Source organism: Dermacentor silvarum, chromosome 8 (genome assembly GCF_013339745.2).
Source record: "Dermacentor silvarum isolate Dsil-2018 chromosome 8, BIME_Dsil_1.4, whole genome shotgun sequence".
Taxonomy (NCBI): Eukaryota; Metazoa; Arthropoda; class Arachnida; order Ixodida; family Ixodidae; genus Dermacentor; species Dermacentor silvarum.
This window is the reverse complement of record NC_051161.1, coordinates 79140484-79156101: the sequence shown is the minus strand read 5'-3', so window position 1 is coordinate 79156101 and position 15618 is coordinate 79140484. Positions and strand designations below refer to the sequence as shown.

Genomic DNA, 15618 nt, shown 5'->3' with positions numbered 1-15618 from the left:
TGGTAACGGTATGTGGCAATCGTAGAGCGCCTCTTTGGAAGTACGGCTCCCCTGTTTGAGTCTTTTTTTCGTTAAGATGTAAATGCGACGCGCGCGTTATCGACACTCCGATTTCGTGGCTTGTGTTTCGAACCGTGTGCGCCCAGTGAGTAACGGTCTCCTTCCTAATTTGGAAAGCAAAAACTTGAGACGTCGACCGCCACCAAGTCGTCGCCGAAAGCGCCCAGAAAAATAAACACGCCGAAATAGTTTCGCTTGTTGACCGGAGGTCAACGGAGCTGCGGGATGGTACGTGTTGTGGGTTTTTGGAGTGTGTTTTCGGTCCGTACGCAGCTACAAGGGTATCTGTTGTGCATTTTTGAAGCGTGTTATCGGGCCGTTTCTAATGTAACGCTACAGCGCTATGTGTACGTACTAGTATACGTGCATCGTTTCGCGATTCGCTTACAGCTATTCAACTTTAGTCGCAAAAAAAAAAAAAAAAATGAAGTGCCCGCCGAAAAGTTATTGTAGTACGGCATTTGCTAGAATGCACCTGCTTTCAGCGGTTCGATTAAAACCTAGCAGAGCTGTATAAAATCGAAGTCGGGAGCTCCTTGCGCGCTCGAATTGAGCGCATTTGCGCTTAACGTCGTACGACGTTGGCATTGGCACTAATGCCGCAGTGTCAACTAGATCATATCGGATATCCGCGTATCTTCTCTTCGTGTTATTGGATCGATCCGTTTCTGCTTTTGCAAACGGCACGCATTCAGAAGTATCGCGCCAGCAAACATCGCTCCTGTGTAGATTTTTCGAGCTAGCACACACACTGATAGGCCGCCTGGTGTTTTGAAGCTTGGCAGCTGCGATATGTCTACGCTGTGGTTTGCACGAAGCGTGCCGTTTGATCGGAGCGCGTCGAGGTGTTGTAGCTTTTTTATTGCGTATCATAAACGGCGTGCGCGGCATAGTGCCGCCGCAAACCGCTGCGCGACGCAGTCAACATGTCGCTTGATTCGTACTTTGAACTGGCGTGGATTTCGCCTGCCGGATACGCTGTGCCCTATAACTTCCGTGGAAAGTTTACTGGAAATATCTGAGCTGCAGATCTTTGGCTATCGAGAGCTATGCGATGCTCGTGAATATATTCATTAACGTGGCCAACGAGTGTGCTTGCGTCGTAATTTTTTTCTTTTTCTGTAAATATTACTTTAGTTCTCAGCATGCGTATCGTCCCACTTCGCAATGTTAATTTCTGACCATTTCGAATTATAATATAACCTAAAAAAATTGTCGCCTACATAACGTCATTATTTTTCATTGAACATTCGGATCTAAACACATTTCTTTATGTGTATGCATGCACAGTTGTGGGCAAAAGTATACGGACCACAGGCACGCCAGAAAAACTGAATTTATTCGTAATTCAAATGCGCAAACAGAAATTGACGAGTGCACTGGAAAAATTTGCAATGCTAAGTTTGAAGAGCAGTCTTCAATTTCTAGTCACATTCATAGGCAGAGGAAAAAAATCGGCTGGATCACGGAATCTCAGGTATGGTCTGTGTACTTTTGCTCAGGGGAATACGTAGTACATGGCTTGGCACGGCAAGAACTTTATTTTGGTCCAGAGAAACTAGGGCCCCCGAGGGCAAAAGCCCCCAGACTAAGTCAGTGGCTCCACCCACGTAGGCACCGGTAGGCCAAAGGCTTTCCCGATGTCGTGAGCTCTCCGGATGGCCATGAGTTGATCTTGGAGGACTTCGCTGGATATGCGCTAACTCCAGTCCTCCTCACTGTTGAGATCCGAAGCCCTTTCGTTGGGGCACAGCCAGAACATATTATCAAATAGACACGGAGTGTCTCTGCATTCCTAAATTTTGAGGAATATTTGAATACAGCATTGGCCATCATGGTATGTTGTTTTTGGATACCATAATCTGCCACTTCCGTCCAAATTTGTGAAAGCAGTTAATTTGCAGCATATAAACATTAGCATTCACCACAGAACAAATTTGTCTCAAGAGGTTAACAGTATGGTCAGGCTACTTTTAATGTTGTGGGACGACTGGCAGCATATTATGACTGGTTGCGTCGAAGGAGACAGTTGATTGCCTGTTCATTCAAGTTAACTTGAACAATATGTGTTGATGCACTCTGTGCTCATGAAAACGGAACACACATGCTGTAGCATTGACAAAATCAGTTATTGTCTATTGAATGTTGAGTCCACCCATTAGCAATCAAGCCACAAGTGGACAGAGTTGCTTTCAGTCATGAGAAATAGATGCCCAATTTTATGTGCCTATTGTGTAAAATCTTCATCATATGAAAGCATGTTCACATCCTTAGCTGATGACCTAGGGAGGGGAAATCACATATAGCATGCTGCTGTCAAATGCCCATCTGGTTTATTTCAAGGGCCTTTTGGAGTGCAGTGGCTGTAATAAAAGGACCTTGCAACAGCTTCCAATGATATGAGTTTTGCTAAGGTCATGTGCATGTCCCTCGAAGGTCATTTAGGAGGAGCTATAGAAATAACTGTGGCTGACCGAGGTTATTCACCTGAAATTCAGAAACACAGGAGCACAAAAACTTACATTAACTTGACATTTCTATACTCTTTTCATTCCCATTTGACTCCTCCAAGATGCACATTCTCTTTAGACACTTGTTGAGATTGCAAAATTGAAGCTTAGCAGTAGTAAAGCCATGTCTGCTTAGCGGAAATCCTAAGATTAGCACCATTTGCTATATCCGCCCATAAAATATGCTGTGAAATACATTTGCATTACAATTATTGTATTTTTCAAACTATAGGCTGCGGACTATGGATGTTTAAAATGTTGAAATTTCTGATAGTGCAGACTATTTTAAGGTGCAGACTAGGCATGACTTAATTTTGTAATCTTGTAGGCACGCTTGGAACAATACTCGACTGTGCGTGGACCTTTTTACTGTGTTAAATCACATAGCAAAATCAGTATTGAAGTATAATTTAGTAGTCTAATAAAGTAGTCAGGTTCCTTCTGCTTGAAAATAATGTTTTTTGCTTACTGACTGTATTATGGTTGCGGCCAATATGAACTGTGGCCAAATTGCACCCAATGCAAGGAGTGTGGGCTATAGTCCTGCAAATATGGTAAAGGTTTCGCAAAAGAATTCCTCAGCTGTTGCAGATGATCTTGACTGGAATGCCAATGCATCTTGCAAAAAAAAGGTGGTAACGAAATCTAGATCAGCAGTTGGGAGAAGGGAATACCACTGGACCTGTAGCTTCTTGTTTCTGCAAGTGCTTGCACCCCAAAAAAAGCACTGCTTATGTGTTTCGTGGGCCTGACTTGCTCCCAGCACACTTCTTCCAGCCAGGGCATTTACAGTTCACATTTAGCTTCTAATCCACACTGCTTTAAGTCTCCCGACAAGATGGAGAAGGCTGCAAAAGGAAATATCAGGTCTTCTGGTCTCAGTTGATCCCGAAACTAGAAGGAATTTTAAGAACTGCACCTTTTGAGATGACCCCCCCCCCCCCCCCCTAAGAGAAAACAAAATTTCCAAACAATCCTTTTATATAGTTGCAATGTTAAAGCTTTTTGCACTTAAAGTTGTCAGTTGATTCAGTGTTCTACATGCTGGCCTCCTGGTTAACTGCTTGCGGCCCTGCATGTACCATTGTACAGTCGATTTGAACAGTTTACGAACCTCAGGATCTTATAAAAAAACTTGGTATTTATCCAGCCTAATGTTCGGGTTTCCTGCCTGTATCAGTATTATGTGAACACAGTCTGTACAGTTTTGCTGCCTACAAACTGCCCAGAAGTGCGCTGTTTTCTCAGATCTCATGATTTGCACACTTTTGATGCTAACTGTACATAACAAAATAAAACACTATAATCACACAAATATCAGTAAAAATAACAATGTTTAAAATTTAACATTGTCCGTTTGTCTTGGGACATTTCTTGTTAGATTAGGGCTGCAAATATTGGTTCTTGTGGTTCTAGTGTGTTAAAGAGGCGCACTAGAAAATAGATCTCTGGTGGCTTGTGTGGGGGCATCAACATTCGTCCATGTAGTGGGTTTTATTCTTTCATTGTTTTGGTCGGTAATGATCGCTGTCAGATGAAGTTTTGAAATGGCCAGGTTTCGTAGGTATATACTGCATGTAAAAATTGTCACTTTTTTTCCTGGTGCCTTTAAATCGTCTTCAGAGTTCAGGTGTGGAATTCACATTCCTAAATCCAACAGAGCTGACGGAAAAATTCTTATTCTTCAAGAGGGCCTTCCCAGTTGCTGCCTGTTTTCAATATAAAATTTAACTGAGCATCATTTACAGTCCACTTTGCTCAGATTTCACGTGCCGAGGCACTTTAGAGATCTGCGTTGATTTCGTATCTTTGATAAACGTGTTTCCCAGAGACACGAACAACATGCAGTTGGCATTGCTGCAAAACGATGAAGAATCCAAGTGGTTGCATCCATCGGCAATGTTATGGAGCATGGGAAGCATTTGACCTTCTGCTGCTGGAATGAGCATCCTGCACAATGTGTGTAAATTGTTAGGACACCGGTCTAAGTGAAGCAGACCACAAACACTCAACCGAAACTTTTTAACAGTGCCAAAGATGCAAGAAATCTGGTGATACTAATCTTTCACCACGTAGAACGAACGAATGGGTGTCTGAAAGGGTTGACTAGAATGGTAAATTGACTACATCTATCAGACAGCAGTCTTGCACTCAATACTCTGAATATTAATTTTTTCTTTCTTTTGTCTACTAGAAATTTTGCTTTTCAGGGAATTAGTTGGCTCCTCCCTTTGCACGATTTGCCATAATCTGTCGGAAGGAAATTTTTTTATTGTGGGCCTTGGCAATTTACGCATATCGTTTTCCTTTCTGTTTTGATGCAGTTCGTACAATCATTCACTTCCCATTATGATTTTGTGAAAGGCATCAGATTAGTTTTTCAATGGTTTTTTTTTTTTAGCAATGGCTTTCTCAGAATAAAACAAAATACTATAATCAGGCCAACATTCACAGCAAGAGCCAGACGTCAAAATATGGTTTATTTCGGATCCAAGTCACAAGTATCTTAATCTAGTTGAATTTGTGCAGATCCGTAGTGCATGCTTTCTTTTTTGTAAGTATTCTCGACTCCCAAGTGTGTTTTCTATGAACGCATCCTTAAACCTTGCTGACTTCATTTTATAGAGGAGAATGTCCCATTTATTGTTATTTCATATCTTTTATAATGCAGAACTGAATGAAGAATTACTTAGCAAGTCATCATATGTTTCATCATGTACAGGCCACAACAAAAAAGATAGGCATTGCTTCTTGTAAAATCAACTCATTTTCTTTTTGTTCATCCTGAAGATAGTGATTGAAACCATCTACCCACCTTCATCATCAACATGATTAATATTTCTTTATTTAAAGCTGCCTAGATGACTATTGTGTGTTGTAAGGACTTTACTGTAGCTTTTACTGCTGTATAGCTTTTTCCCCCACATGATTGAACATTGGAATTTGTTGCCTGTCGAAGTTCAATTATTACCTTTCTCTCAGTTTTTAGATGCCATAGCAGATTCATAGTTTCTTTATATTTTTGTCATATTTTTGTGTAACTGTCTGTACACGCCACTGTAATTTTTTGCACACCCACTCCTGTTATAGCCCTAACTGGCTGCAGTATGTATAAATAATATGTAACTGTGCACTTTTGATTCTTTGTCACCACTCCCTTCTGTAACACTTTCGGGCATTGGAGGTATTGGAATATATAGGTACAATCATCAGCTAGGTTACGAATAAATTCTCGCAAAAAAAAAACTTTTAATGAATTACTTTGGGGCACCTGTTACAATTTGCAGTATCAAAACTTGTCAGGGCTGGAGACACATCCACTTAATAGTGATCCTGTTTTCAATGTTTTCATCCCCAAAATCAATCATAAACTGCACTGCTGTGGGACATAGTTTTGTTCTACAGGGGATACGAGATGCTTTCTGGGAAACATTTAAGTAAAACGCTAACATATTTTGCTACATGTTCGGAGGCAGGTATCTCGGAACTGGTGCTTATCCCACAATTCCTTACTTAGTGAATGCCTCCAGAGCATTGACTGCATTAAAGTTGGAATTTACCAGCCACAGTGACTCGGTTACTCTGGCATTCTACTGCCAAGCATGAAGTCATAGGCTCCATACCCTGCCGCCGTGGCAACATTCCATTCCAATGTATGTCGAATGAAAAAATGTTTGTGTACCAAACGTTGGACGAACGTCAAAGACACCTAGGGGGTGACTATCAAATTAGAATCCACCGATAGAGTCTGATATACCCTTTATGTTCTATTGGGACGTTGGACTGCATCGATCAATTTTACAGCTGTAACGTGTGCGCCAGATGTATTAATTGAAATTTATTTTGTGATAATTTAGTAAATTAAGAGCTAATTGATGCATTGTTGCACAAATTCTGATGTCTGGCACTGCTGGGAACCTCGGCCACAAAAAAAATTATCTGGCCTCTTTCTTTTCTTTTTTATTTTCTTTTAATAATGGGAGAGAGTGTGGCTGAAGCAACCTACGTGCACGTGATAAAGTTCAAGCTTTGAAAAACATTAAACATTCATAACGGGATGTGTTCGCAGGAGGCGTTGCAAAAATAATTTCTACTTAAGCTGATCTTAGGATTTTAGCTCCATTGGAATGTCAGCATAAAGATATCTGTCTATATTATCTTGCTGCGATAATACGCAAGTGTTTCGCACAATGCTCAACTTTTTCCCCTCTCAGAATCGGCGCTATCATTGTTTTTTTCTCATACACTGGATGTGCTTCATGGCTCTCCGCGGCAATTCCAAAAAGTAAGCGACGTTTAAAAAGACGCATTCTCCGCCCGTGTAGATTCGCAATGCGGTTGGGTGTAGGGCCGAGACGATTTGAGCAGTGCTTAAAGGGGCACTAGAGAAAAACATGATTTCAGCTGTATTAGTAAATTACCCCTTCTGCAACACCAAAAGCGCCACTCTTAATGCCAGAAGAAACTAGATAAGCCAGAAAAAGCGCAGAAAGGGCAGACGGGTGGCGACATGCAGTCTTGAAGTTCTCGCCCTGACGTCGTGAACTTTCACGGCTTCTGTTAGGGCCTAGGTAATTGCTTATTGTTAGAAATGGGCTACATTATGTTCTAAAGGAGCCAAAGATTACTCATGGCAAGTTTTCGGAACTTTTATTCTGCCAGCATGGCTCGAATGAAAAAAAAAAAAAAAAAGAACTTTGAAATTGGTGTTGTCGCACTGATGTACCGGCACTAATGTTTTGGTGTGAAATTCGAGAACTGGAACTTTGACTTTCGTTTTATTTGCTAATTATCAACCAATCACAGCAATAATAGGGTTTCAAAAAATACTTTGCAAGTTTCAACTGATTTAGTGTTTCTCATTAGTGTCCCTTTAAAGGGGAACTGACACACTTTTCGAGTATGGCAAGAGAATGTTCCGGATTTATAGCCAATGCTGCCGTGAACGTGCAAGCCAGAGTCATTCCGCTGCATGATGCAGGGAGCCTGCCATCTTGTATAATAGTACCCACCACCGCCGCGCTGCTGTTTTATCATTTTTAATTTTTCTAATGCTAGCAGTAAGAAATTCTGTGTGCCCAAGCCAGTTACTTACACTTACGCATGTTGTTTATTTAATAAATTTATTAGCTACTTGGAAACCAACACTCCACATGTGTTCTCAGGAAAAAAAGATATGGAAGTTGTGGAATGGTTTCCAAGAGAATTATTTCTTTTTGGTTTTAGCTTGAGAAAAAGAAAGTGGAAAAAAAATTACAATGTTAAAAGCATATTGTAACTGGCATAAAGGCTGTGTGGTTAAGCTTCACTTGAAACAGCCTTGTGATGCTGCCTTAGACTACTTTTGTACCAGATTTCACATTTCGGTATCTGTTTTTAATTATAAATTTGGTTGCCTTAGAGGTTGTATGTAAGCACTGCTATTTGTATGTGATGCATTAATGTGTGTTGATAATTCGTTTACTACACTTGAGGAGGGCTCCCATCTTTGTTGCTGCCTTGTTGTTGTCACAACACAATCATTGTCATGTGCCACACAATGTGCTGGCTGACTTGCTAGGCGCTGCAACTTGTTTGTCTTACGATAAACGGGTAGCGATAACTGATGCTAAGCATTTGGACGCTATGCTTACCTCTGACTAACCCTTGCATGCTTCTTTGCAACAGCCACACTCAGGAGGCTGCTTCCTTCAGTAAAAGAAATTGTACGAAAAACTTAGCCTGTTACTTTTCCATACAGCGTATCTTCAGGAGTATGTGGAGGCACGTTTTGTTGATTGCAGCAACTGAAAAAGATTTTGAAGTGGTTCCCGATTCACTTCATCTGCGGGGAGTACTATTTGTTAAACTTTCGAAAAGTAATTTTGAGAGGAAATGAACCGCATCCGACGTGAAAAATTGAGTTTAACCCCTTCTGTGCCACGCTATTATCGCTAATTCTGACCAAATATGGCCAAATTATTTTACAGGGCCCCAGTTTCCACCATGTTTTACTTCCTCCGCTAGAATAACGCACTCCTGCTTTCACTGCCCCACGTATTGTGTGCTGCCATCTGCCAAGCCAAAAGTGCAACAAAGCACGGAGACGAAGCCAGCTCGTCCACGGCATTGCTATCTTGGCCGTCTTTACCGGAATGGGTGGATGAAGCCACACATTCCGTCCATTTACTGGAATGGGTTAGCTGGAATGGCCAGAGGTTCTGTTCGCATACTTATTTTTGTTTTACGGTTTCTGCTGACGAGAGTTAGCTGTGGGAGATCTCTTTCCTCGGCTGGTAATTTCTCTTGGCAAGGCTCTTTAGTTTAGGTCACATTGTAGCAAGGAAAGGGTGACATTTAAAATCATCCAGTCGAGCTCCTGTGCAGATGCTGAGGATTAAATAAGTGGGATTGCATAACTTCGTTTTTTTTTTTTTGTTCCCATTTTCAAACTGTTTTATGTGCATTTTGATGGGGCGACATGTGAAAACACCCGTGTACGTTGATTTAGGTGCACATTAAAGAACCCCAAGTGGTCAAAATTACCCGGAGTCCCTCATTACGGCATGCCTCATAATCAGATCAGGGTTTTGGCACGTAAAACCCCATAATTATAATTACACTGTTTTATCTTCACCAGGTTGTGGCCAAATACGTACATAATTGGAGATTTTTACATGCTAATTAATAAAAAAAAGTGGGGGGACCATGTAGCAAGCAAGAAATGGCTGTAGTGCAACACAACACATTTGTCACCATTAGTAAGGCTTGTCTTTCTTCACACCTTCAATTCAGTGGTATTCAGTAATAAACTTAATTTTCACGAAAATCGTAATTTTCAGGATTTTTAGCAACCTCCCTAAAGTCTGCTGCAAATGACTGAGTTTGCGAATTGTTAAGTATGGTACAGTAAATCGCATTCCATTCCAGTACATGTCCTTATTAGTGCCCGTACATTAGTGAATGGCTTATTGGTTAGCTAATGAATAAAATATCATTTGCAGCAATGCGGCAGTATGGCAAAAAGTGGGGCAAGCGAGTAGAACTATTGTCGCAGTACTTGGTGAAATACAGAAACACTTTTTGTTGTAGGCTTTGGTGCACTTCAATATGATGGCATTTGCAGGCAATGTTAATGAGCTACTTCTGTAATGTTGAACTTGTGTGACATTGTTCAATGAGAGAGCAAAGTTCATTTAGTATTTTCCATGTTTTTGCTGGGTATGTGCTTTGCTTAGGGCACTGAGCTGCAGAGGTTCAGCGAAACACGACATGTTTTCTCTGCCTCGACTAGTTACTTATTTTATGACAACACCATTAGGCATTACGGAGGGAGTCGTGTACAGAATAACATTCAGTCGCAGCTACACCCTAAACTAAATCATCAGGCTGTGCTTTCAGGGAGAGGAGAAACAAAGTATAGGAGCCATGTAAATAAAGAGTGCTGTGAAAAACAAAAATGTGGTAACTAAGTTCTGTGTAGTTAAGGCAGCTCAGTTGTCCAGCCGAGAAGATCTGAATGAGAGAAAGCATGTGCTGGAAATGAAAGTGCAAGCAAATAAATAATGCATTGTGTACAGAAAATCCTAAAATAACTTGTCATTTCCCACTTGCTGACAGAAGCGAGTCTTGGTTTGAAACATGGAGAGAAATACAATGCAGTGCTTAGGGGCATGTATTGAAATTAAAGATGCTATGCACAAAGCCATTCTAGATGGTAAACTTCTCTGTGTGATATCTAACTTTTCATTTGCAGAGGAAATAAATGTGAAAAAGAAGAAAACTGAGTAATGATGGCGTATCATCATAGCTGCATGTGCACCCTTCTTATCACTTATATATTATAAGCCACATTACTTTATCGTTTATAAACTTGCCATTACAAGGTATGTCATTTTTTACGCACAATCGCAATGCCAGTGAATAGTGTAGCAATGCATGCATGTGATTTTCACCCAAGCATACATTTGTAAAGAAAATGCACTTGTAAACTTTCATTTGGTCTCTTATGACCACTTGGTATCTTACAGCCTGGTTTTTGATGTCTGGCGTTAAATCACTCTCAGGCCGAAAGAGTCAGTCTCCATATTTTTCTTTAGTTTTCTTTTTTTTTTAATGCATGGGCTCCATATGGCACGTTATAGTTAAATGAATGCGCTCGGGCCTTCTTCGTGAACCAGCTGCATAAGTAGCCTGTGGAACTTATATCGTCCATAATTAACTGTTCGTAATCAGTGGGCTGGTCTGTTCATATCCTGGCACTTCTAAGCATTTTTTCACCTGTGGTTTTTGGCCAGCCCTGGACGCAGCCACAGCAGTAGCGAGCATCCGCCTCATTTTTGGTTTTGATGACAGTACGGGTGCATGGTGCAGAGGCGAAGCCCACAGATCATCATGCACGGTGTTCCTTGCTTTCTTCAGGAACTTGTCAAATTAAACACTGAGCTTCTGCTGTGAGAGTCGCAAACCAAGTTTTGTAGCCCACTGTGATGACTCACTGGCTATAGCGTTCTGCTGTTGAACATGGGGTTGTTGATTACCCCGTCAAAATTCAACCTGGCATGGCAGTCGCGGCTGCATTTTGATGGGGGCCAATTGCAAAAATGCTTGTGTAATTTGGTTTAGATGCGCGTTAATGAACCCCAGATGTTCAGAATTAGTCCAGAGCTTTCCACGACGACATCCCTCATAACCCTCTGTGCCATTTCAGGATGTTAAAACACCACAATTAATTTTTTAAAAGTTCTGCTCCCAGGTGGAGGGTTTATGCAGAGGGCAGAGTGTCCCAGACGCTACTTGTATCATTTCACTGACCCGGAAGGGGAGTGGGCAGGCAAGCGGGGAGAATCGTAGGAGGGATGGTTGCCAGCAGTGGCAAACGTGCAACGAAATTGCGGCACTTGCCACGGTAACGGACCGCGGTCCGATGGTGCGTGACCGCGTGGCCGACGATGCGCGGCCAGGCGTGTCATCAGGGGCCTTGTCGCGAGAGTGTCAAGGGTGTAACACGTGCGTCATCTAGCAGACGAAGCGTTTGTCCTGCTTGCCTGTTGACAGCTTGTGTCACCGGTGCTGCAAACAGCACTTTATGTGAATTTACGTTCTCTTAGCGGCAGCTTCCGCACAGTTTTGTAACATTGTGCATTCATGCGGCCTTCTTCTGAGATGGGGTGAGAGCAAGCTTACCTATTCTTCTGCACATTTGTCTCCTGTTCTCGCACAAGTACTGTCCTTGGCATGAAGCACTGGCAGTGCATGCTGGCTGCACATTCGTAGTCATCATGACCTGTCACAATCAGCACACGGGGCTTTCTTTGGAAAGTGTTTTATCACTCTGTACTGTTGGAGCAGAAAAAAAATTGTGCTGCTTTTCTGTTTTATACCTTCAAGTACGGGCATAAAACCAGAATAACTTGTGGAAAATTCTGAACATCATCCATTGGGGATATCATTTTTCTTTAAGTCAGGAGGCCTAGTAGCAACAAAACAAAAACCAGTTTGTTCAAAAGCCATCTGATGTAGTCTCATAGCTTATAGCGAATAATTCAGCGAACATGGGGCTTCAAGTGAGTAGTAATTGCTTACAGGACTGTATACAACTGTATAAACAAAGGAAAATGTTTGACAGGTTTTACTCACTGTAGCTTGCAGTCAGTGGGGAAAGGTTCAAGCAGAAGCAAGTCTAAAGTGCTTCTGCACCACATCATCATTCACTGCGTTGAAGCTGTTCTTTGTGTGTTACTGCCAGTACTAACCTGTACCATACAGACTGCTGACACAGACTGCCCTAGAGTGCTCGAATGAGTCTACAGTACTCGGACAGTGTCTTTGTGTGCGTGTTTGGGGGGGAGGGGGGGGACAGAGAACACAATATTGGAATGAAACTGCCAAGCATGAGGGATGGTATTTGTGAGCAGGAGCAAAACACGAGCATAGATATGAGTGAAGATGTAAAATGCCTACTGCAAACACTTCATTTTTGACCCCGCATATTTATATATGCTTTGTTGGCCTGCTGGGTTGGTAGGTAGCACTTGTGTGTCATCTTCATTTCTACATGTCCTTGTATTTCTATGCTAAGAACTTTTCTACTAGTGCAGCCACTAAGCCAGCTGCCGACATTTCTTAGGCACCAACATGGAGAAGAAATGGAATTACTTAAGCTCTTTGTCCTCGGACTCCGGAGTCCCCCACTACGGCGTGCCTCATAATCAGATCTTGGTTTTGGCACGTAAAACACCATAATTTTTTTTCTGACTCGCACTGTTTTCCTTGCCTCTTCATTTGTAATGAACTAGTCCATCTTTTAGTACTCAAGGGCCCTCTCTTGCAGAGATGTTACTGTGGTTAGCATTAGTTCATGTTTATTAGGTTTGTTCAGGAGTTTTCCCAAGGTGTTGCTGAGTGCCTGATGCACTCAACAAACCCTAACCCCCAGATTCACGAATGGGCCTTGGCTCAAAAATCGTCGTAGGCATTACAGAGTTCGGAACTCTTGACTCATGTAGACACTGCACACCGAGAATGCTCCTAGGCAATTCTTGCAAAAAAGTAGCGGAAACATGTTTCCACTTCCTTTGCGTGATGCTGTGACGGCCTGATTAGGAAATCTTAATCCAAGAATCACTGAGGAGTATTATTAAACCAAGGTGGCCTTCTACAATTCATGGTTGGTGCTGCCGTCTACGTCTTGGAGCAAAACTTGAGTGCTGAGCGAAGGGGAGTTTATGAATATGTGGGTAAAATATTTAAAGGGAATGTTTGCTGTCAGCTTCAAAGAAGTTAGCGTTTCTGAAGCCGAAAATCAAGTACATGCTCATTTTGCTTTTGAAGTGTCGTCATCGCATGGGTTGATCTGCTGGTATAGTTGCTTTGCTGTCAGTGTTCAGTTATCCTGTACTCGGTGTAGTGCTGGCTTTTTCAGTACGTGTCGCCTCCCACTCATGTGCTATACCTGCAGTCCGACAGCCCAGTGTTCATGCTTGAACTTGCCATTGACATGCGCATTTTGTCTGTCCGGCGCGTTGCATCTAGAAAAGCCCTGTGCCGGAGCTCGGATGAAGTTCCTCCAGCCAAGCTGAGCTGCTCGGCCATGAGCGAAGTGGATGCCCGTTCGTGCTGCAGTGTTGCCAGCGCTGGCTGTCATCCCCGGAGCAAGATGGACGTGGTCTGTGTCATTGACCTGGTGGGTTTAACCCTGGCCTTGTTTCTTTACCAGTCATCATTGTGCCTCTATTACCAGCACACACTTGAAAAGTTACAGGTCTTGTAAAGCTACAAAACGACTTTCAGGATAGTCCCCAGCAGTATGCGCTTAGCGAAGCTGAATTAAGTCAGTGGTTAAGGGCAGCTTGTGGCGAGTCACCTTTTCTTGCATTCAATTCCCCACTTTGGGTGCAAAGGTTTCAGTTGCATGGTGAAAAGAAAAGTGTTTTCAAATTTTGTTCTTTAACTGCAGTGCTGATGATGTCACAGGCTTCTAAGTATTGTGGCAGATTTTTTTTATGTATTCACTGCTATGCTCTTTTTGAATAAAGATTTTAACTAGCCTCTGCCAGGCATTGTTATAATGTATAAGACCGCATGTATAAGCCTTTTTTTGCTCACAGCAAGACTATCCTATTTGCCATTCCAGAAGCGTGTGCTACCAATGGATTTCAAATTAATATCTCTCCTTCGTGCCTCAATTGAGGGAAATGACTTGTGATGTAGACATGCTTGCTTGGTGCCACCATCTTGTTCACAGATCACTGGTTCGGGCGCAGCGGGTGGCCGCTTGGCACAGCGCAAGGCAGCATACGAGGAGATCAAAAAGGCATCCAACTGTGTTGGGGCCACGTTGCATGAGCTGCCCTTCAAGAAGCTTGACTTTGGGGAGACTAAGGTGCTCGATCTTTTCTACAATGCGGACGTGGCCATCGTTGACGTCTCCATCCAGGTGCGTGCTGCCGTATTTCTGAGATGATGAGGCAGTGAGGCTTCTGGAACGCCACTCGGTATAGCGTCTGTGTAAAAAAACTGGTGGAGGGACTTTCACAGTCAGTGAACATAAGCATGGATTAGAGTTCTAAGCAAGTTCTTTTTATGCTTGTTTGAATGTGAGAGCAGTGCCTTACCAGAGCCACTGTCAGGATCAAGAAGTTTGTGGGGCAGACATTGGGCACAAGATGAAAATTTGTGTAATCTGTTTACCCTAGAGTCAGCACATCTACTATAGTGGGGCATATTTTCTGTTTTTCATGTCTGGTATCTCTCCAATGCAGGACCAGCGCAATCCTCTCTTTTACCATCTGGGTGTGCGAGAAAGCTTTGGCATGAAGCAGAACATGATCCTCTACAATGACCACACTCCCGGAGAGGCATACTCCATAAAGGTAGAGGCTTGCTTTAATGAATTTTTTTATGTACCAGCGTTTAGGGGACTTGTCTGTATCTTTGTACTTAATTGATGCGAGAACGTTACATGAAATGTGAGGTGTTCAGTAACCTTCTGCAGTGGCGTCTATGTTCTGTGGGAAAGCCAACTTCCTCATAGCAGGAAGTGTAGGTTTGCGATTGAAGGAGCGTGACTCAGTCCACCAAATGTGAATTACAGGTATAATGAGGTACAGCTACAATAAATTGAAAATGATGTGCTACACTCCCTCTCTGCCATATTTGTTTCTTGTGTTATTTTCTTTATATTATTTGGGCTGAAATTCTGGTTGGCAGACCCTGTTATAACTCATTGGCACAGGCAAGGCTAAAAGCCCAATACCAACATAATTATGGCCAGAATGGCCAAAGTATTGTTTGTTTGAAAACGTCTTTATTATGTCTTATGGTACAATGGCTTGGGGGCTCCCAAACTGCATTCTACGACACCCAGGGGTTCCACAAACGGCATTTTCGGGTTCCTCAAGCAGCCAAAACGAATTCGATCCCATCCCCCATTAGTGGATATTTCCGTTAGAGTTCGGATTTAACAAAAGCAGTGCACGCCGCATCTGTACTACGGTAGTCTTCACGAAAAAGACTATTGCGGCAGCGGTATTCAATACTCATTGCTGTCGGATTCACAGGCACCCAG

At 42.5% G+C, this 15618-nt stretch overlaps 1 protein-coding gene across 11 annotated transcripts in view; it reads left to right on the top strand.

Moving 5' to 3' along the window:
* Positions 1-15618, top strand: part of LOC119461475 (mitogen-activated protein kinase kinase kinase 15-like) — a 110421-nt gene that overhangs the window by 423 nt on the left and 94380 nt on the right. For 9 of the 11 annotated variants that reach the window (XM_049673070.1, XM_049673069.1, XM_037722802.2 and 6 more), the window contains exons 2-4: positions 13584-13734; positions 14296-14487; positions 14813-14923. In XM_049673070.1, the coding sequence (XP_049529027.1) occupies positions 13584-13734; positions 14296-14487; positions 14813-14923 (454 nt within the window). Of the gene's footprint in view, positions 1-9189; positions 9280-10307; positions 10436-13583; positions 13735-14295; positions 14488-14812; positions 14924-15618 lie in introns of all 11 variants that reach the window. The other 2 variants (XM_049673066.1, XM_049673067.1) reach the window with 2 other exon arrangements.